This window comes from Cryptotermes secundus, unplaced genomic scaffold (genome assembly GCF_002891405.2).
Source record: "Cryptotermes secundus unplaced genomic scaffold, Csec_1.0 scaffold793, whole genome shotgun sequence".
Taxonomy (NCBI): Eukaryota; Metazoa; Arthropoda; class Insecta; order Blattodea; family Kalotermitidae; genus Cryptotermes; species Cryptotermes secundus.
Genome location: NW_019722435.1, coordinates 226,244 through 248,010, shown reverse-complemented (window position 1 = coordinate 248,010; position 21,767 = coordinate 226,244). Strand labels below are relative to the sequence as shown.

General features: G+C 37.9%; 3 protein-coding genes across 3 annotated transcripts in view; 2 read left to right on the top strand and 1 right to left on the bottom strand.

Annotated features, from left to right (window-relative positions):
* Window positions 1-132: 132 nt before the first annotated feature.
* Window positions 133-9,948, top strand: LOC111861493 (ribonuclease P protein subunit p40). The gene is made up of 7 exons (XM_023846127.2): window positions 133-350; window positions 439-583; window positions 2,604-2,768; window positions 6,308-6,433; window positions 8,159-8,354; window positions 8,605-8,742; window positions 9,681-9,948. Exons 1-7 carry the CDS (start codon window positions 225-227, stop codon window positions 9,889-9,891), a joined length of 1,107 nt encoding a protein of 368 aa, XP_023701895.1. The 5' UTR covers window positions 133-224; the 3' UTR covers window positions 9,892-9,948.
* On the bottom strand, window positions 9,889-18,743 carry LOC111861492 (RNA-binding protein NOB1). Its single transcript, XM_023846126.2, has 7 exons — window positions 18,572-18,743; window positions 18,350-18,482; window positions 15,515-15,723; window positions 13,465-13,800; window positions 12,909-13,148; window positions 10,931-11,066; window positions 9,889-10,100 (listed from the first exon to the last, which is right to left on the bottom strand). The coding sequence occupies exons 1-7, from the start codon at window positions 18,635-18,637 to the stop codon at window positions 9,973-9,975; spliced, it is 1,248 nt and encodes a 415-aa protein (XP_023701894.1). The 5' UTR covers window positions 18,638-18,743; the 3' UTR covers window positions 9,889-9,972.
* A 277-nt stretch (window positions 18,744-19,020) lies between these two features.
* The window catches only part of LOC111861491, a 103,537-nt gene continuing 100,790 nt past the window's right edge, over window positions 19,021-21,767 (top strand). Inside the window, exon 1 of the mRNA XM_023846120.2 lies at window positions 19,021-19,038. Within this exon, the coding sequence (XP_023701888.1) occupies window positions 19,036-19,038 (3 nt within the window). The 5' untranslated portion in view covers window positions 19,021-19,035. The remainder of the gene's footprint in view (window positions 19,039-21,767) is intronic.

Genomic DNA, 21,767 nt, shown 5'->3' with positions numbered 1-21,767 from the left:
TTGGGATTTTAAAACAATTAAATCATTGCTTGTAGTTGTAAATATTTATGTTCACAATTAAAATCAAAGAAGGTTATGAAGACACCGAGTTAAATTACATAGTGACATTTTTTGTCTCTACAACATTGGGTAGCATTCACACCATTCACACGATTCACGCCACCGCTCCACAAATTTTCGGTATGGCGAGGTGATGCCAGCTGTGAAGAATTTTGTAAAGAGAAATGTTGTGTCCAGAAGTGTGGAACTTTTCTCCTCCTGCTAGTAGTTTTAAATTCAAGAGAGGCAGACTTAATGAAGTAAAAACTCAGTGCACTAATTTAATCGACTTCCATTACTTCAATCACTTGGTATGTAATGCCGATTTCGTTTTGTGATGTGAACGACCAGTTTGTAAAGATATATGTATAATTTACGGTACCGGTGTTTTGTTTTCAGGTTTCTGTTGTTTTGCCAGATACAATTAATGTATCAGAGGTAATTACGGACTCACTGAATGATGACTGTGAATATTATGAAGTGGAAGATATTCATGTCAGCCACTTAATCAACAAGGAATTCATTGAAGCATTTGTGAAGAAAGGTACAGCACAGCTTGTTTTTTTATTATATTAGGTGAAGTTATGCATGATGTTGAGATAAACCAGCATTTCTAATAATTGGCTTTTTTTTTTTTTGCATTTTCATGTACATTTTGGTGTTGAGCGTGCATAAGGTTAAAATATGTAATCACAGAATACTCGTTAGGAATTTATGGGTTAACTGTAAACTTGAAATACAGTTTGTGTATTTGGTGAACAGTTTATTACTATTTTTTAATTGTTAACAAATTCAGATCAGTTACTTTGGACAATGTTGAGCATTTGTGCTATCTGTGTTAATGAATACATGATGGAGAGAATGGTGAGTGAGATTTGGGAGATGTCCCTAATGCAACAGGATGCTTAAATACAAAATTGTGTCCTTGGAGCTTTGGCTACTGTTACAATAAAAACAGGTACTTGGCTTATGATGGTCTATGAATCAGCCAGCACTTACTCAGCAGCCTTTACTAAAGACTGCTGATCAGGTTTATGACCAAGGAAGAATTAACTGATAACAGAAATGTTTAGCACATTTACCCTATAATTGGGATGTTTTGTCTTATGTATGTACTCTCAGTTAGCATGCAAAATGGTTTTGCCATAGTTCAGGTAATTAGGTGTTGACTTCTCAACATACAGAAAAGGTTTAATCCCCCAGTCTGTGTAAATGAATTTAATGGTAGACAGCAAGACAGTGAAGTAGATTTATTTTTATGGCAGCACAGAATGTGCTATTGATTTTAAATATGCTGCCAGGAATGGATATTTTTAAGCTCCTGTATTTCAGCATCCTGTTGCAATTGTTCACATTAGCATCCATTTGTCTATAATCTATCTAAATTGAAACACTTTTTATTTTACACTTTGATACACTCTCTAACACTACATGTTTCGGCCTCAAAAGGCCATCTTCAGGTGTTTTTTTTTACAGATATTCAATTGAGATTGTGTCAAAATTGTGTCGAAACTGCTACACTGTTTCACTGTTCCAATTCATTTAAAAAAAACCACACGCTGTAGTCTTCTTTTTAATCGGGATAATATAAAATTCTTTTATAATTTGTTACTTATTGTTTTGCTTCACTCAGGGTGTCGTCATTTCCGTAAAATATAAGATGTTTTCCTTGGCAGCTTCTTCCTCACGTTAGTTATTTTCTCCTGGTTTGTGTTTCCTCCTCAACCTATGGTGTTGTCTTTACTAGTGACTACTGTGAATACTGTTAAATATTCTTTACAAAATTTAAAATATTCTTAACAAAATTTACAGAAATATATATAAATTCACACTACAAAATTTTGCATACTGTGATTGCACTTGTTTGTAAGTTATCATTTATGACTCAGAAATATTTTGCACAGTCAGTTGTTATTTTCCTTTGCAGATAAATTTGATGTAACGAAAGTTACACATGTTTACTGATTTATTACTCAGTTCTTTGGAATTCTGCATTGAAAGGTTTGTCATTCCATCTCAGCAGTTTGTAAGACTTCTTTGTTGGGGTCATTTATAAAGAAATGACTTCAGGATAACCCACAACAACTTGTCGGTCTCACTGACTTTAATGAACAGATTGTTTGTAGGTACAGGCAGATGGCATTACTCTGTATGGGTATTTTCTTTTCTTGAAAGCAGTCTAAAAGAAGCCCATACTTATTTTTCCATACTACACCAGTTTTGTTCTCCAGGAGAGTTGCTTTACATTTGTTAAGATTGTTCATCGTTTAAACGTAAGATACTTTCGATGATTCTTATTGGCATAATAAGCTTTGAATATCTCAGCCATGGCTGCTTTTGNCACATATACACGGTGCCAAATCCCAGAAGACTGCATTCTTCTGTATCTCTATAGTTTCAATATTGTTATGTTTTACAGAGAATATATTTTAATATTCTGACTAGTTGGTCATGATTTGCAAATGCTGGCTATGGCACCTGGCACTGAACATACGTGTATTTATAGAGACTGAGTCAATGCATGTATTGCCTAATATTTATTGATTCATCTGTTTTGAATATAGGACATCTGACAGTCCTGAGCAATGGCACAAATATTGATACAGATGATTGTGTAGCTCTTACACCATCAGGACATCTTTTCCTCACTCTTAACAGACAAACTTATCAAGAACTTGGACTGGAAGGCAGACCTTCATTCTTCTCACGATCAAAACCCAATAGATATGGTAAGAATTCATAAAATATTACTGTGAATATTGAGAAAGATATTTAAATGTAAGATTCTCATTAATAGTTTAGATGTTACCACTAACTGAGCTTACAAATTACAAATGAAGACATACTCAGATTACAGCAGATGTTGGAAGTTGTGTCTGTTGTTATATGGAAAATGTTCATGCTTAGCACTGAGTTTGTCATGGAGTAGCTTAGTTTAGAAGGTTTGCAGTACCAAGTGCTCACTGAGGAGAAATTGGATGAAATCACTGCCAAGCTTGATTATTCTCCACAAAAATCTGTGAGAAACCTTACAGAAGAGATTGGGGTTTAAAGTTTACTGTGTTTCTGGAAGAACAAAATGTTAACTTTTTATGGAGATACCAGGAATAACAATTCCAGCATCTGCTGTAATCTGGGTAAGTTTAAATTTAAAGTCTTAAGTTTCTGGCTTGTCAGTTTGACTAGCAGTCTGAATTTTCATGGCCTGAGTGGTTCAGTGATTTGTGAAAAGTTGCAAGGTGATTGTACCGACACTAATATCCACAGTATTAAAACAAACAAATCTGTGGTACAATGGTATGCTATTTGAAGTAAGATAGGAGGACAGTGCACTAAGTGGCTGATAATGCACTGCATGTGAATTATATTTTAATCTTTTCCTGGAAGTGGTTTGATGAATGAAGAAACAGATTATCTGTTATCGTGACTTACTGCACTTTGTAGTAAAGGTAACCATCCATTATTTATGCAGGGGATTAAAACAGTCTCCATCACATGACAGCACATTCATTCCGCTAGTGCACAAACATATGATACAGGAACTTTCTCCCGCTCCCTTCAAAATTTCTGTGGTTAATAGTTACAGAACATTTTTGGATGTGGGGATGTGGTATGCAGAACTGCTTTAAGTTGATAATAACTATATATATTTGCCATTAGTAATTATTATAGTGATATTGTTAGGAATAAGAGTAAATAAGTAATATTACTATGACATGGATATTATTTTGGTCTTAGAAAGCATATTTCTAAGACTCCTTATTTTCTTTCCAGTTATGGTTTAAGTAAAGATATGGGCATATAAAAACATTTGAAATGCCTAAGAAAAAGCAACCTCTGTCCATGGAGAGCTTGGCTCTTCAGGCAGTTGGACAATTTGTGACAGCTGTTGGTCGGAACATGATTAATCCACTTGTTGATATTGCTCGGCAAGACAGTTTAAGAGGAATGGCTCTCTTACAGAGTAGCTTGGATCGACTCAATGAACTTCTGTATGCTAGTGTACCTTGGTACCTGTATGACCAGATGGCCACCCAAGTGCTTACAGCCATAGCTGCTCTTATACAGGAAACAAAGCAGACATATGTTAATTTTGAACCAATGACAATTTTTATTAATCAAATGAACATAGTTGTGAATCTGACAGAAGTAGCCATTCACCCTCATCTACGACATATAGACTTCTCACTTTGGCCAAAAATAATGCGTCATGTATTGTACAAAAACCTATACAGGATGACAGGTTTGGAAAGGCTGAATCTAGGATCTGGTTCTGGGGGATGGAAAACTTCTGATATTGAGAAGTTGACTGTGTGTGGTGTATCATCCATGAGAAACTTGACGTCACTTTGTTTATGTTTTGACTGCACTGATCATATTCTGTCAGTGGTGGGGCAAAACTGTAGTAAGCTACAGTGTCTTGATGTAACAGCATCACGTTCAGTGACAGACCGAAGTGTCAGCATTCTGGTAAACTGCGTAGAGTTGAGGGAACTTCACCTTTATCGTACCTCAGTCACTGTAGAAGGATATGCAGTTTTACTTAAAGGACTACCACGATTGGAGGATTTGGGTCGTTGTGATGAATTTGGTTTTATATTGGAACATTTACGTTCAACTGAAAGTCATATTGGACCATTTGGATTGAAAATTTTTCAAAGTAGGGATGTCACAACCTATCATTTGAATCTTCTGATTGAGATGTGTCCTCGGGTTACTCATGTCTCCATCTATCATGATGAACGAATTAGTGATCTGACGGTGTTGTCTGCCTTGGATGATTTGTGTGAACTTAAACTTCTCTCTTGTGATTTTTTCACTGACAGGGTGAAACAACTACTGGAAGTGAAAGGCTATAATCTCACTTGGCTTCATTTGGAACATGTGGAAGAGATAGATCTAAATGCATTGATATATATAAGCCAATATTGCCCAAATCTTAAAAAGCTTACATTCTACAACTGTGAGTTCCTGGAGCACACCTCATTATCACTCAAAATGTTATCTGTCCAACCTTTCCGATATCTAGAAAGGGTAATGTGTGTAGCAGAGTGTGCTTTACTTCACCTTGAATTTTTGCTTTCAAACTGCTTCAACATCAGATTCATCCAACTGGGTTCATCCACTGGGATTGGAGATGTCACAATGGCCAAAGTGCTTTCAAAAAACCCCATGAAACACCTTGAAGAGCTGAAGATTTTATACAGTGATAATTTAAGTATGCAAACAGTGCATCTTCTTATGACTCACTGTGACAATCTCAGAGTCCTCTCCGAATTGGAAAGTTGGCAGGGCATCACTGAAGAAGAGCTGACAGAATTTCGCAAAGAATTAAAACAGAACAACTTAGATCTTGACATTCGACCTACTCTTTCCTACACATCGAGCTGAGGTATTGATATGTAGCTGATATCAATCAACAGTAATCTTATTCACAAGCCAAATGTGTAAGATTTTCCATAACAAAGTGTTTTTGCAAAATTATGTATTCACATTTTGAAAATGTAACAGTTCCATATTTTGCATATGTGCTTGTATTTTCTTAACTACAGTACATTTGTAATTTGTTCTTTGATATGCATTTTAAAGTGTAGGACCTAGCTATTGGTGTGAATAGGGTAGATAGACTCTAGTGCATTTGGAAATGTCAATTTTTTTACCTTTCATGGGAATAAAAACACTATGCAAATGAAGTTGTATTGTACATTATAATGAGGGGCTTCAATAAATTGCTGAAACATGTTGGTTTTTTGAAGTCCAGTCTCTGTTCCTCAAATACACCTTGTGTTTAGTAGAATTTAGTCAACATATGGGTGTAAACTGGTAAATCCTGTCAGATTCTCAATTGTTATATTTTAGCAATATTTCATTTTTTTCTTTCCTTTGGTTTGTTTGTAATATGCCATTGTTCATATGTTTATATAAATGCTGCTGAATATGGTCATTGCAAAGTAATGAAAGTCTGAACAAATCAAGTGTCTTGTGTCATAATAATCTCTTTGCTATGGATTGTTTTGTAATCAAGACTGTGATAACAAAATACTTAAAACACATTGTACAAAAATTCTGTATAACAAATAAACAATAAAATAAGTTTTCCCTTGGACCTTACATGCACCTATATCAAATTTCTGAATAATCAGTAAACAATAAAATAGTTGTTTTCCTTGGATCTTGTGTGTACCTGTACAGACTGAAGTTCTCCGTTATTTTTCCATTGTGTGCACATCTTGTTCAAAGGTTCTGTTGTTATAATGTGCGTTTCCAGTTGTGCAATTGGATCTCAAAGAGCAACACTTTGCACCAGGCAAGAAGTTTTATAACAGAGTACAGCAGTGCCTCAGAGAAAACATACAAGTGAAGCAGAATCTGCTAGTAGCATGGGATCCACCAGGTATGTATTTTCACATTTAATTTTTATATACTTGAGAATCAAGGAGCATCATAACTTCAGGATTTTGAAGTGTAATACTTTATCTGCTAGTGCTAGTTTAATGTATGATTTCAGCTTCTGGGGGTATGCCATATAGAATGTCGAAGGTTTTCTAACATTTCGGCAAACACTGCAGTTGCTGTCTTCAGCATTAATGTGTTTTGAAGGTTCTGAAAGTCCTTATAAAGAACTGGCAGTGGGCAATGAGTTGAAGGTGAAGCTGTAATTATTTGAAACAGAGGAGCGGGGTACAACGCAGTATAGCAAGTGTCACGTAACTTTGATCAAGGCCAAGAGTAACCTTGAATGTGCAGAAGAAAAATTTCAGACATGGGGGTGGGTTTGGGGGTGTGAGAAGTGACAGGCGGCCAGTGGAAGAACAAGTGTCAAGAAACTCCTCCCACCACAAGCTATGCGCAGGATTTGATTAGGAATGTGGGGCCTTGTTCGAAGTTATGTGACACTGTCTATACATAGTGATGACGTAGTTAATGGAAAAACATGATGAAAAAATGTTTTGCAATTCATGTGAACTTCAGGGTTGTAAAGCCATTCTGCTTACTGCTTGTTTGGCCTACTTTTTGACTGAAGATCGAGGCAGCACATCAGTAAACTTCTACAGGACTAAATGGTATGACATCCCAGATGATAGTCCTCTGTAAAGTGGTTAATATTTTACTTTTTTTTTTTGACAAAAAAATCTGTTTGCAGTAGTCACTTTAGCTTGTTCCAGAATTTTGTAAACAGTTTCTCTGATCTTTCATAGTGGTATGAAGTGTCTTATATGTGGCGAGTGCTAGTTTTATAACAGTGACAATGTTTTGAATAGTTTAACTCCACTGGAAGTAAAAATCTGGGAAAAATATGGTTTAAACTGTATGTTAAATTACTGTAAATTAGAGACATTTTGAAAGCTGGTTCTTTTTTTAAGAAAGGATACTTAACTCTGAAATAAATGGTGTAGGTGCATTATGTACTTTCATTTCTTCATGTAAAATTCAGGTTGACAATAAGGTTATGAGAGGCCTGTTAAATGTTGCAATACTATTACCATGAGGCCAATATTTTGTAGTTTATTTAACAATGCTCTCAGTAAGCAGTCATGACCTAACTCATGGTACTACTCTGGAATTTTCCTGGAAAAAATGAGGAAAACCATGAAAAATTTCAGTCAAGATATTGTGTCCCAGTGAAGATTTGAGCCGGATACATTCTGGATATCAGTCAGTAGCATTACTGCTGAGCCAACTTGCTCAGTCATAAGACTAATAAATATTCTGAATGTCATGTGACCTGTTGTTTTGGCTGTTGATAACATTCTTTCAGATCCTATGGAGTCAAACCTGGAGACCCATTCTAAATTCCAAACTGTCTAAATACAGTAGACATGCAAAACACAGAGTTTAATAGTTCTGATTTCATACAAAGTTGACAGTTATAAAATACAATTTTATATAAACTGGGCTGTCTTGAGTCTAGTGGATAACTGGATGTATGGGATTAGGTGAATGTCTGGTTCTGACTTTATTTCACTTTATTTATTTCTTAAATGGAAATTTCTAGCAGCTGAGAGAGGAATGTTGGAGCTTGTAGCAACTGTACAGATAAGTTATAGTAGTAAAGAAAGTGCCAATACAGTATGTAAATCAGTGCTCCTTATAATTATGTGTATGTTTATTTTGACAGAAGAGAAAATATGTCCTTCGTCGATTGCTGCATACTTTTCGTCACAAGGCCATAAGGTATCACTCTGTCAGCCTCGATTCTCCAAGCAGGTTTTGTACAATGTGAAGGTTCCAGAGTATTTTCCAGATGATGGTGATGATAATAGTGCTTTAGAACTTATAGAGTGGCTAGGAGCTTTCAGTATTGGAGCTGATCTGTGAGTATGATTCATTCTTAGGTTACAATATTTACCAGACTATGAGATACATCCAGGTTTGAGAGGAAACATTTTAGTAGGAAGGCCTGCTATGCATTTGGACTATAAGACACAGATTTTAGCCAGCATTTTGAAGGAAAAACTGGGTCTTATACTTTGGGGAATAGAGTAATATGTACGTACAATCATATATATAAACTACTGGAGTAATGTGGTTTGCATTTAAATGTTTACAATTTGGCTATTACAGGAACTCTGGAGCTCCAGATAATTTTGTAAATATGTATCAGTGCCCTCTTCAAACAAAAGAAGTTGGTGCCACTGTACACATGCAATGGACAGGATACTTCACATACAGTCAGATTCACAGACTGTTTGATGAACTGAGGTACGCTCTATAACTTACTGAGGAAATGGAATCAGATTTGAACTGATGCCACAAACTGCATTTGTCTTTACCAATATCAAATTACATAAAAAGTCTAATGTGTTGTGGAATATTATTGAAGCTTCCACGAGTTTTGCTTTCTATTTGTAGTTTATAAATTGTAAGTTTATCAACCAAATATAAGCTGTTCATTAAAAATGCACATCAACTCACATGAAGATGGACAGCCTAACATACAGGAGGGACTGCAGGAAATATATAGTGAAGACAGAGAAGGCTTTATGAGTCCTGTACTTGCAGTGATGTTAGGAGTGTGTCCATTAGTGATAGTGTTATAGTTATTTGTAGTTACGACTTGTAAGTAGTCAATAAATCCAATCCACAACCCTGTTGATAGTCACTCAAAATCGTGACAATATGTTTGTTTTCTTTAAATCTTGCATTTATATGATAAGATGGGGCACGCGGTAGCGTAGTTGGTTGAGGCACTATGCTACAAGCCGGAAGGACATGGGTTCAAGTCCCGATGAGGTCAGTGGATTTTTTCAATTGACCTAATCCTTCCAGCCGCACTATGGTCCTGCAGTCGACTCAGCCTCTAACAGAAATGAGTACCAGGAATTAATTAAATAATTTTCCTAGGGAGTAAAGCGCAGCTGGCATGTAATTCTGACAACCTTACCACCATCTTTGAGCCAATTGTCTAGATATGTGGGACCTTTAACATCTCACAGCCCTATGGGCCTTCACGGCCTGTTACAGGGATAGCTTTACTTTTACTTTACTTATATGATAAAATAATCTGCAACATATATTTTCATTTGTGAAAAATTCGTTCTAATAGATCCCATTTATTAAATTTCCAGGAGAAATATTTTTCTGTGCTTTAATTGAGAAACGATAATTTAAATAAGTCTTGCTATTTTTTCCTCCTCTAGGCAATATGTGTCACAAAGAACAAGCATTCCTTGGGTCAGCCTGTATGTGCAAGGTTTTGCCGACAGTCCTGTTAGTTGGGGTCTCAAAGAACACCAATTCTACTCAAATGGTGACAACAACTATGTCCTCTTTCTGAGCCCCACAGGCAGTTACTTAGCATGTTCCTACATAAGCTCTAACAAAAGACCTAAGAGTAAAACAAAGAAATGAACTAAAATGCTGTGTAATGGATGTATTTTAATACAGTGATACAGAGATATAGTTACACTTGAAGTCTGTTTTTATTCAACATTACTTCCTCTTCTTCCCTTTGCGCCTGGTATCACTGGGATTCCTCATCACAGATTTGATATCTGTAGTTCGAATTCCAAGCATTGCCGATCTTGAGCTGACATCTCTCATTACAAAAGGTGAAAAACCTGAAATGGAAATATTGAAAATACTGAGATCATACACTGAACATAATATACTGTAACATGTATACCCACTGCTAGGCAACAGCGTGGTAAATGCTTTCCGCGACGATGAATACTTCTATTGCTAGGCAATGGCACAGTAAACATGCCTTTGCAACAACATAGGAAGCGGTGTTTTCTGTGTGGTCCATGCCACGCATCGTCACATGATGTGTTATCTGTTGGTCCTTGCTGCATCTATATGAGGGAGTCAGTTTGAAGGAACAACAGAATCCAGAGATTAGAGAATTAAAATTGGGAGTTCAGAAGCTGTAGGTGTACAGAACCGTTGTTGGAAGAGAATTGGGTTGAGTCTTTGGAATTGGCAAGAGGGGAATTAGACTGCGCTAAGAGACGTGTGTGAAAGTGAGACTGTGATAAATCTGTTGCCAGGATACAACTAGTGAAGACTCAAAGAGTCATAGTGTGTGTGCAAAGGTGAACTGAAAGTGCGTAGAATAGTGACAGCACTATAATTGTGTGTAGTCATGAAGTTTGTAAAGGTACAAATCCAATCATCCAATCCAGAATCTGTTATTATTAGTCATGCAAAACTGGAATATGTGACAATATATTAGTTAAAAACACTCCATTATATGGAAGTGTCCAGCTATTGGACTGTTAATACAGTATCTGATATGAAGTTTCTCTATTTTGGAAAAATGGAAGAAAACATATTTTTTTATATTAGATGAATTCCATTTAAAATATTACATTCTAAAAACACAGAGAAGGAAACCATTAGGAGTACAGATTGGCTACAGACAATCTCAGCTAAAGCTACTGAAACAAACCTGCTATGTAGTCTGGATCTAGAGGATTGTTCTTTGTACGGGCAAGCCTTGAAGGTCGCTGGTCTGGAACACGTTGGTCTTCACACAGTATAGGGTTGTTGGCATGTTTTCCTCCTTTTGGTGTTGGAAGTGAGAACTGAAATGTACAATATAAGATTTTGCTTTATTCTGTCTGCATACATAATGTTAGTCTAATTCAATCTGCAGATGCACTTCAAACTCTGATCACCTATCACCAATGGACCACTGTCCATATCTTAGTGAAGACTCTTTTTGACTGTTCTTTTTTGTTCAATTTTAACACCTGTATAAGTAGTGTATTACCACCATTTGTTTTTGGATACTGCTGATATGTGGAAGGCTTCCTTAGCAACAGAATTATCTGAAACTGAGTAAAGTGAAAGTTCTAGGAAGAATGTCTGAGCCTGCTATCTTTAAAATAATTTCAACTGTAGAGGGATTGAGTGGATATTAGAAATAAATGACTATACAACTGTTATCATTTATTCACATACCATTGCCTCAAAGATGATAAGACTATAAATGAGGTACTGACAGAAAGATCACACTGATAAGACAGGACTGGAACCTTATCACTCATGGCAACAGTGATTCTGCTAGGATCTTACTTACTTACTTAGTCACTCATGGAGCTGAGCCCTTCTTGAGGAGCTGCTAATTCTGCAGCTACTCAAGAATTTCCCAGCATTTTATGGAACCCGAAGGTTCATTACCGTGTTCACAAGAGCCCTCCACTGGTCCCTATCCTGAGCCAGATCAATCCAATCCATCCCATCCCATCCTATCTCTCTAAGATCCATTCTAATATTGTCCACCCACCTATACCTTGGTCTTCCCTGTGGTCTCTTTCCTTCTGGTTTTCCCACCAATATCCTATACACATTCCTCGTCTCCCCCATTCGTGCTACATGACCTGCCCACCTCATCCTCCTTGAGATTCTGCTAGTATCAGTGTTTATATTTCATAGCAGGAAAGCTTGTAACCGTACGTCCCTTGCTAAAATTATTTAATTGAGGGCATGACCAATCTATATATTGTTTTCACACTCAGAGAGCTGCTACTCTGGTGAGGTACCATCCCGAGACTGTCTAGCTGTAATTCAACATTGTCCTCCTTGGGTTTATGGTGCCTCTATGGTCATTAACATTGCCAGTTTGCTTCTCGTTTTATAAAGCCATAGGTTGACATTGTGCAAGACTGGCCAGTAGGGGTCTGGATTTCCCTGCTCATGTGCCTTGGAGACCTGAAAAGGTTTATGATGGACATCTCGGAAAGAAACGAATGTGGGATAGTTGCCAGGCTTGACTCTTGGCTTTCTCTTGTTTTTCAGTAATGACCACTGGGGGACTTCTAAAAAAGGAGGGAGTTTAAATGTAGACGCAGAACAGGGAGGTTTCCTATTGACAGTCGGGGTTAGCAAGTGGAGTGTGTATGACCAGCGAGCTGAGGGTGAATTGGTGTGAATAAAAGTAATGAGGATGACTGGAGTAATGAGTGAGAGACAAGCTTGAAGGAGGGATAATGTGAAGGTTGACAGTCACTATACACAATTTTAATTTAAAACAGTAATACACGGTGCTGGTTCTGGAGACCTCGTAATTCATTAACTCCTAAGTGTGTTCCCCTTCCGGTATCCGAAGCCCCTGTATCCCTGAGACAAAGGTCTCATCTTGAGGGATAGTCGTGGCATTTGTACGTTGGCGGTCAGCTACAAGCTTAATAAAGGTCTGTAAAGAGCATAATAAACAGTTGCAGTGCCATAACTGGCACAGACTGGCTATGAATAGCAACAGTTATGTGACGTTAACCGGACTGTGGGCTGGCCAATGGCAGATCAAGGGTTAACGTCCTTGATCTCACCACTGTAACAATACTAGGTCACCTATACAAACCACTTACTCCTTCCTCATACTGCAACATAAAGTGCTATAATGGTTGGTACTTGCATCAACTCACCCTCTTTCCTCGCCCTGAAAGTCGTTTTCTTGAGGAGATATGTATCACCTGAGTACCATCTTCGCTTAAAGATACTGCCACCTTCTTCAGAGTTCTATTACCACAGTTTGGACAAAATACTTTAGTCATGATACTTGTTGTCTTGAAGCAAGCATAGCATCTTAAAATGAAACTTCGTAATTGTTGGATCTGACGACCATCTACTGACAGCACACTGAGTCCAATTTGCTTCAAAACATTCTAAAATAAAGTTAAAATAAATAAATAAAAAGTTACCATAAAACAATCTGAAGGCCTTTCCTGAACCTATACTTTATGCAATATTACTTTAGTTTTTATTTAGCAGGTTCATAGTGAAACAGATACTTCAGCTGAGGTGCTTTTTCTATCAGAATATGAGTAAAATATGGGCATAGTAGTAGTTTACACAAGGATCCATAAAAACTTGGAACCTGATCACAGTCCTGGACAGAATGGCCCTGCTTTTGAAATGGATGTCACGATTTATGAGGATCTCTCTAACTTCTATGAACTAAAAATAATTTCTTTAGCTTACTTGCATTGCGAAGTCAGATGTGATACAAGCAACTTTCACTGGTTTGTCATCTACTTCAGAATTAACTTCTTGCTTCTTAAGAGCAATATTCTGGGGTGTAATCCAACCAGAGTCATTGTCTTCATCTTCAGATGCACAGTCATCAGAGCTGTCTGCATTAATATTTTCATTACCTTCCACTTCATCATCACTGGTTAGATCATTTGTGTCATCTTTAATTGGGATTAGTATATCATTAATAGTTTCCTCATCAGTTTTGGTACAGGCCAGAGAAGTCAACTCTCCCAACAGATCATTTATTTCTGTATCACATGATTCACCATTTCCACTGGCGTCCTACAACATAAGTAATTAGAAGATTACGGGATGTTATCTATGTTGCTATTTTTAAATGCCATCAGGGGAGATATGAATTTTGTGCATAAAAATTGAAGCCAGTTCTTAAATTAATATAAATGAAGTTCTATGAGAATTATGCAGATTGGGAATGTACACAGAGTGTAACATTCCAGAGCATTCACTATTATAGTATGCGCCAAAAACTGCAGTACTGAAACTTGTGCTTCTTGAACGCGCGTGTGCGTATGTCGATGGGGCATAGCTCCAGCCGCACGTGTTCCCAGTAGTGAAGAGGAAGTTGTGTTGTGCAGTTGTTGGAAATGGGTCTCTCGATGGAGGAAAAAGTATTCACAGTTGAGTATTATTTCCGCTCATATGGAAGTGGTCGCCAGACAACTTGCTTCCTTGGTTCTGAGTGGCCAGAAACCGCTACATAGTACACGTGTAACAGTATGGTGTGCTGTCTCAGCACACAGTATATTAGGCCCCTATTTCATTGAGGATGAGGAAGGCAATGCTCTTACCATCACCCAAGAACGCTACAGGGACATGGTGATCGGACCATTTCTTCAGGATTTGAGAAGGTTCTGTCGTGCAAAGGGCCTTCACATGAATAGACAGTGGTATCAACAGGACGTCTTTTCATTTCAATACTGTACATTTTGGTGTATGCTGTACTTTCGATGTTCCATAGTAATCAGCATAAAAGTGACAATTTCAAGAGTGCATTTTAAACATGTCCTTCCACAAAACAAACATATCAGGGCTGAAAACATAAACTATAAACACACGCAAAAAAAAAAAACAATACTTTTGTTTTTCCTTGTAATCTTTTATTGAAACAACTGAAACATTTATTTCTGTGTAGCATGATCGATTATAATCAAGAATAAGAAACCTCAGTGGCATGGTCAATTATGTTCTGATTAAATATATATTTTATATATGTAGATCTAAAAATGGAAGAGTAAGGAAGTTCTGTATAATTATCACTGAGAAGAAGAGACCAGTAATCTGTATGTCTTCAGAAAATCACTGTTCTTGTGTGTGTGAGAAGGCTGCCAATGGGTGTTGAATATACAAGTTTGAAATATATGCACAGTCTCTCTTGTGAAGTGGGTAGATTAGCGATAGTGCTATAATTTATTGTGATAATGAGTGACTGTAAAAGGTGTTAATAAATCCAATCATTCAATACAAAACCCTATCTTATAAGTCACCCATACACGTGACAGTATTTAAAAAGCTATGCATGTGATACTTGCAGTAATGCATGTAGGTCTTCATCTAAAGTGATCATTACTTTTGTCCAGTTTTAACTGAACTGCAATGCATTGACAAATTTTAGCAACCTCCCTGATAAATTTAATAAAAATCGACTTACGGATTCTGAAGTTGTTTCAAGCATACATAGATAGATGGACAAAACAAATTTAATAGGGCTAAAGCAAATTTAATAGGCACACTGCTGAGTCTCAAACACTCATTATATTGAAGGTGGGTCTTTTGATAACTATTTTTGGATTTGATGTCGTAATAAAAAAGGATCATAATGAAATACACATACAAGAAATGGAAAATACAGTGAAATACAAGGGAAGATAAATTTTGGTCAGCTGAATGCAGAGAAGACTGGAGATATAAACTACAAAGTTCACAGTATATAATCTCATTTTTGTTGTAAAACATCACTAAATAATTTTATACATACCATCTTGCCTGGAGAATAAAAACCTGCAGTGATTTTAGCATCATGAGGCAAATGATGTGTAAATGATACTAAACGATTAATCTGGGGTTCATTTTTCAAGTGATCTGTTCCAACTTTCTCTTTTTCAAGTTGATAAGTAAGTGCCATAACTTTGATGTCAGTTGCTGATAGACTTGGATAATCACCAGTTTTCTTAGAAAATTCTGTAACTGTAAATATACACGCATATTTATTATCTTAATATTAACATTTTGTGGCCCTAATTCATCTGGCCTATGATATGGTTCAATAGTGGACTTTCTTGAACATGGCAATTAAATGAGTTCAGTTCACTATGCAACTTGGTGCAATTTCACACGTGAGTGGAAATGACCAGCAGTATTTAAAAAAGAAAGTTTTATGTGAATGGCTTTAACAAATGTCTATTGACACTGAGTCTTAACTAACTGTTCATGGAGCTGAGCCCTTCTTTAGAAGCCACCAGTTGTGCAGCTACTCAAGAAATTCCCAACATGTTCTGAAACCTGAAGGTTCATTACCTTATTCACAAGAGCCCTCCATTGTTTCCTGTCCTCAGCCAGATCAATCCAGTCCATACCACCCCATCCTATCTCTCTAAGATTAACATTATCCATCCACTTACATCTTGGTCTTCCTAGTGGTCTCTTTCCTTCTGGCTTTTCCACCAATATTCTATATGCAGTTATCTTCTTCCTATTCGTGCTACGTGCCCTGCCCATCTAATCCTGCTTGACTTGACAATTCTAGATAATTACACTTGGCAAAGAGTATAAATTATGACGTTCCTCATTATGCAGTTCTCTTGAACCTCCCATCACTTCTCTCTTCGGCCAAAATATACTCAGCACCTTGTTCTCAAACACCCTCAGTCTATGTTCTTCCCTTAATGTCAGAGACCACTTTTCACACTCATACAGAACCATGGGCAAAATTATAGTTTTGTACATTCTAATTTTTACATTTTCAGACAGCAAAGAGGTCAAAAGGTTCTGGACTGAATGGTAGCAAGCATTACCTGAATTCAATTTCCTCCTGAATCAAATTTTGATTTGTTACTGTTCTGAACTATCTGAATGGTGCCACATTCTTAAAGGATCTGTTATATATCTTCATGTCATGATTTTGCCCTGCACACTAGTGATGAGAGAGCAACATATATTTAATTTTCTCTGCGTTTATTTCTAGACCAACCTCCTTACTTGCATCGATTAGTTTCTGTGTTTTTCTTTATCTCCCAGTACATTCACATTATTGGTGTATACCAGCAGCTGAAGTGTCCCATTTAATTTCAGTCCCACCCGGTTTTCCTGGACCTTCCTAACGGCATATTCTAAAGCAAAGTTGAAAACAGTGGAGATAAAGCATCTCCTTGTCTTAGACGATTTTGGTTACATTGAGCTTTAGTTCCATTTGTTACTGTACTGTACTGTACTGTACTGTATTCAGGAGGAACACGCTGCCTCCATCTTCAGTTCTATTCCCCCTCTTGTGGGTCCAAGTGACTACCTTCTTAGCAACCTACCTATATAATCTTACCTTCTTAGCAACCTACCTATATAATCTAACTGTATTCATAACCTACCCACATTTCAACCATGTAGATGGTGACATCATGTTCTTCTGAAACACTGACATCCACCTAGAAGTTTACATGGCATCCAAACTCCCATGATTTGTTGACAACACAAGTTTCAAATTCTTCTTCTTCTACTTCTAGGTAGGAGCGGGTCTATGTCAGGGGTGGGAAAATTACAGCCTGTGAGCTGGATCTGAGCTATGAGTTTTTTTGTCCAGCCTACTGAGCTACTGTGCAAATGTGACTATTATTATTTTTAATTCATACACATATTTTTAAAATTTCTCAAGCAATATATTTTCCCATAGGAATGTAAGAAGTGAAGTTTGCAGTGGAAACCATTTATTCTGTAACTAAATTATAAAGGGTTCTGATGATGGCGCATGACACTCAGGATTACAGGGTTCTTGGACTTTGTCCATCATTCAATATTCTAAAGACCACTTAAGAACATAACATTCTGGAAAATGGATGTTTCCATCCTCAGGTGAGGGGATGCGAGACACCTCTGTTGGGTTCACTAGAAACACTTCACCTCTGGTGATTGAGGTTAGCTCTTTCTAACACCCAACAGAACAAGTAACTCCCAGCTCCTCAATTGAGGATGAAAACAGAACCAGTTTTCAAAATACTGTGTTCTTTAGAACACTGGATGAAGTCTAAAATCGCAGTAATCCTAATTTATCACCTAGTTTTTGTCCGACACCATTCCTGAGATATGGCTCAGCAAAATACTTTAAATTCCTAATATGGCCCTACGGCTATAAGTTTGCCCATTTCAAAGGCTAAGTGAACTCTCCAATTCATGAGTTACAATCATATAAAATTGATAACACTATGAATCTCATTTGGAAAACATTACTGCCAGTCATAATTAACTCAGCCTTCATTCAAGCATAGTCAGCAACATAAGTGTCTGTGTAGGTTTGGGGTTTAGAGTGTCACCAGCTCTGTCAACAGGCTGGTTCGATGTAGCAATTCCAAGCACAAAAGTTCTTTATAAAAGTTTCAGAAAGTACAGAAATAAAATTTATGAAAGGTTGGTTTTGCATTAGATTTACTGGGTAAGGAATGGGCTCAAGATACTGTACTCTTTTGTGGCATATTACATAATTTTTTACTGAGGGTACGCATGGCTGAAGGACTCAGTAAATGTGAAAATTCTCTCATGTGACATCCACTTCTCCCTAGTTTTACTTTGACTGTTGAAAACGTCTTCTGCGACGTCAAGTACTCACTGTATTGTACATTTTCTTGAAACACAGGTTTTATTTGAAGGTCATACGGAAGAACTACTAGTCTTCTTATTTGTCGTTTGCTAGTAATCTCATTGACAACTTCCTCTACCGTTGCAATCTGAGTACCAAGCTCCTGAAAATGCAGTATCACATCATATCTGGAACTCTGTTTATCTCCACAACTGTTTATCGGAAAAACCCGTGAATATGACTGATACTTACTTGAAGTGCAGCATTATTTATAAAAGCAGTTGTATCAACTACTAAAATATCCACCTTTGGGCTCATTGTAATATTACAAACACGTTCCTACAAAGTATATAACAACGAGCACTAACCTCTTTACATCACCATACCACGTACGACCACGCGCACGACCATTTCGAGAGATCTCGAACGATTTCGAATAACCACTACGCTAGCGACCGTAGCGACTGGTACACCAGACAATGAACCAAGCTCAGTCGTCTTCTGCTCATACCACTGCTTCTATCTATACATTCAGTTGACTGACTAGGTAACTCATCTCTCTTTCACTTGCTACTAGTCACAATCGATTAAAATAGTTTGAGATAACAGTGTTTTTGTTGAGTATGGATTTTGATTTGTTGTCGTTGTTGGTTGTTGAGAAACATGAGTTGACGTTCGCGAACGAAGTTACGTCTCCATCTTATTCCGGTATATGAATGGTATGGTTATTACGTAAAATTAAATTAGAGATACATGAAACTATTCCTGTAACATCTTAGTGAGATACAATGGGATGGTATGGATTGGATTGATCTGGCCCAGGATTGGGACCAGTTGAGGGCTCTTGTGGATACGGTAATGAACCTTCGGGTTCCATATAATGCCGGGAAATTCTTGAGTAGTTGCGCAATTCGTGGCATCTGAAGAAGGGCTCAGCTCGATGAATGAGTGAGTATCCCTGTAACAGACTGTGAACGCCCATTGGGTTGTGAGACGTCGAGGTTCATACACCTTTTCTAGACAGTCGGCTCACAGATGGCAGTAAGTTTCTCAGTCTTACGCACGGGCCCCCGCAAACCCTCGCAGAAAGATATCTGGTACTCATTTCTGTCAGTTGCTGAATATCTGCCAGAACATTTCACGGGAATTGTCCACAATGGCTCACAAAACTTATTATTATAACGTATGTACTTCAACAATGCGTTCACTGACACCCAGAGCAGTGAACACTGCTCGGAACTGACGCACCTGGCCGTTGGATCTTTATGCCCCCCCCCCCAAAGAAAAACAACGAGTGTACCATACTACGTGGAGCACACAATCACGTTCACATGTGTATGTTGCTCAAGGCGACAGATTGCGATAGCTCAGTCGGTATAGCGACAGCCAAGGGGCTCCACGGCCGTGTTTTGATTTTTCGGCCATGCTAGGAAATTATTCTTTCCTCCACAGCGTCCAGACCTGCTCTGAGTACCACCCAACCTCCTCACCAATGGGTACCGCGGCCCCTTACCCTGGAGTTAGAGCGGCCCGGGTGTGACGCTGAGCAAGAATGATGGAACTATACCTCCACACACCACACGTTTTCATGGCGTGGTGCTTAATTAATTAAGCACACGGAGAACTTCACGTTTCCTTTACTTATCTATTTACATACATATTTATTAATTTATTTCCTTACCATCTTTTTACAAGTATATTTACTTTTCTGTTTATACCCTAATTTAATTACTAATTTGTTTATTTAATTGCTTATGTAGCTATTCATTTACTTATTTATTTAATTAATTCTTTACTTATTTACGTTTTTATTTACGTGTTTGTTTACTTAGGTCGAATATGCTTGACGTGAAGTTTGAAAATGCTGTTCAGACAAACAAACCAATCAGTGGCAATACTAATTTGGAGTTGCGTACAACTACAAAAGAGCTCTCTTACCATTGTCGTTCTGCATTCCCAGTTGCTGCACAGAACCGTCATCGTTCGCCATCTGCCGTGATAATGATGAATCAACAGCGCTCGCCACGCACACCACAGTGTAACACACATCCATATGAAGAAAAATTTTAAACGATATATCGAAATGCTTCATACTCGACTATCGACTTAGCTAGAACATAACGTAATATGTACATAGCGTAGATGAGTTCGAAGTCGTCGAGGTGGTGTTTCTGTGTTGGGAATATAGTCCGGAGGATACAATGCTGAAGAACTAAATTAACACCAAATTGGATGTAAACTAAAGCTAAGTCTCCTTGAGAAATATCAGTATTTTTACAAGTTGTATTACACAATGCTTTTAACGATGTTACATTGATTACCGTTAAGTCCACACATAGATGAAATTACTGGGGATCATCAGTGTGGGTTCCGACGTAACAGATCAACTACAGATCAGATCTTTGCATTCGTCAGATATTGGAGAAAAAAATGGGAGTACAGTGAGACAGTACATCAGCTACTTGTAGACGTCAAGAAAGCCTATGATTCAGTTAGGAGGGAAGTATTGTACAACATTCTGAGAGAGTTGGCCGCGCCATAGCTCAAGCGGTTAGTCGCTGGCTTCCCACCGCCGCGGCCCTGGTTCGATCCCGGCGTCTGGTCAAGTGGGATTTGTGGTGAACAAAGTGGCGCTGGGGCGGGTTTTCTCCGAGTACTTAGGTTTCTCCTGTCAACCAAATTCTCGATCATCATAATCACTCGGGGCTACAATAGGCCAATCAGTGGACGCCGTGCCGAGTGGACCCAGTTTGACTCCACCCCTCAATAAGCGAATTAAAAAAAATCTATNAGTTAGGAGGGAAGTATTGTACAACATTCTGAGAGAGTTGGCCGCGCCATAGCTCAAGCGGTTAGTCGCTGGCTTCCCACCGCCGCGGCCCTGGTTCGATCCCGGCGTCTGGTCAAGTGGGATTTGTGGTGAACAAAGTGGCGCTGGGGCGGGTTTTCTCCGAGTACTTAGGTTTCTCCTGTCAACCAAATTCTCGATCATCATAATCACTCGGGGCTACAATAGGCCAATCAGTGGACGCCGTGCCGAGTGGACCCAGTTTGACTCCACCCCTCAATAAGCGAATTAAAAAAAATCTATTAGAGTTTGGGATACCCATGAAACTAGTTTAGCTGATTAAAATGTGTTTAAACGAAACGTATAGTAAAGTCCGTATAAGTAAACATTTGTCTGATAAATTTCATATCCAGAATGGTCTAAGGCAAGGAGATGCTTTATCGCCACTCCTTTTCAACTTTGCTTTAGATTATGCCATTAGGATGGTCCAGGAAAACCAGGTGGGACTGAAATTAAACGGGACACATCAGCTATTGGCCTTTGCCCATGAAATGAATCTACTGGGTGATAATATAGATACCACAAAGAGAAACACATAAACTTTAATTGACGCAAGCAAGGAGGTTGACCTAGAAGTAAACACAGAGAAATTATATGTTG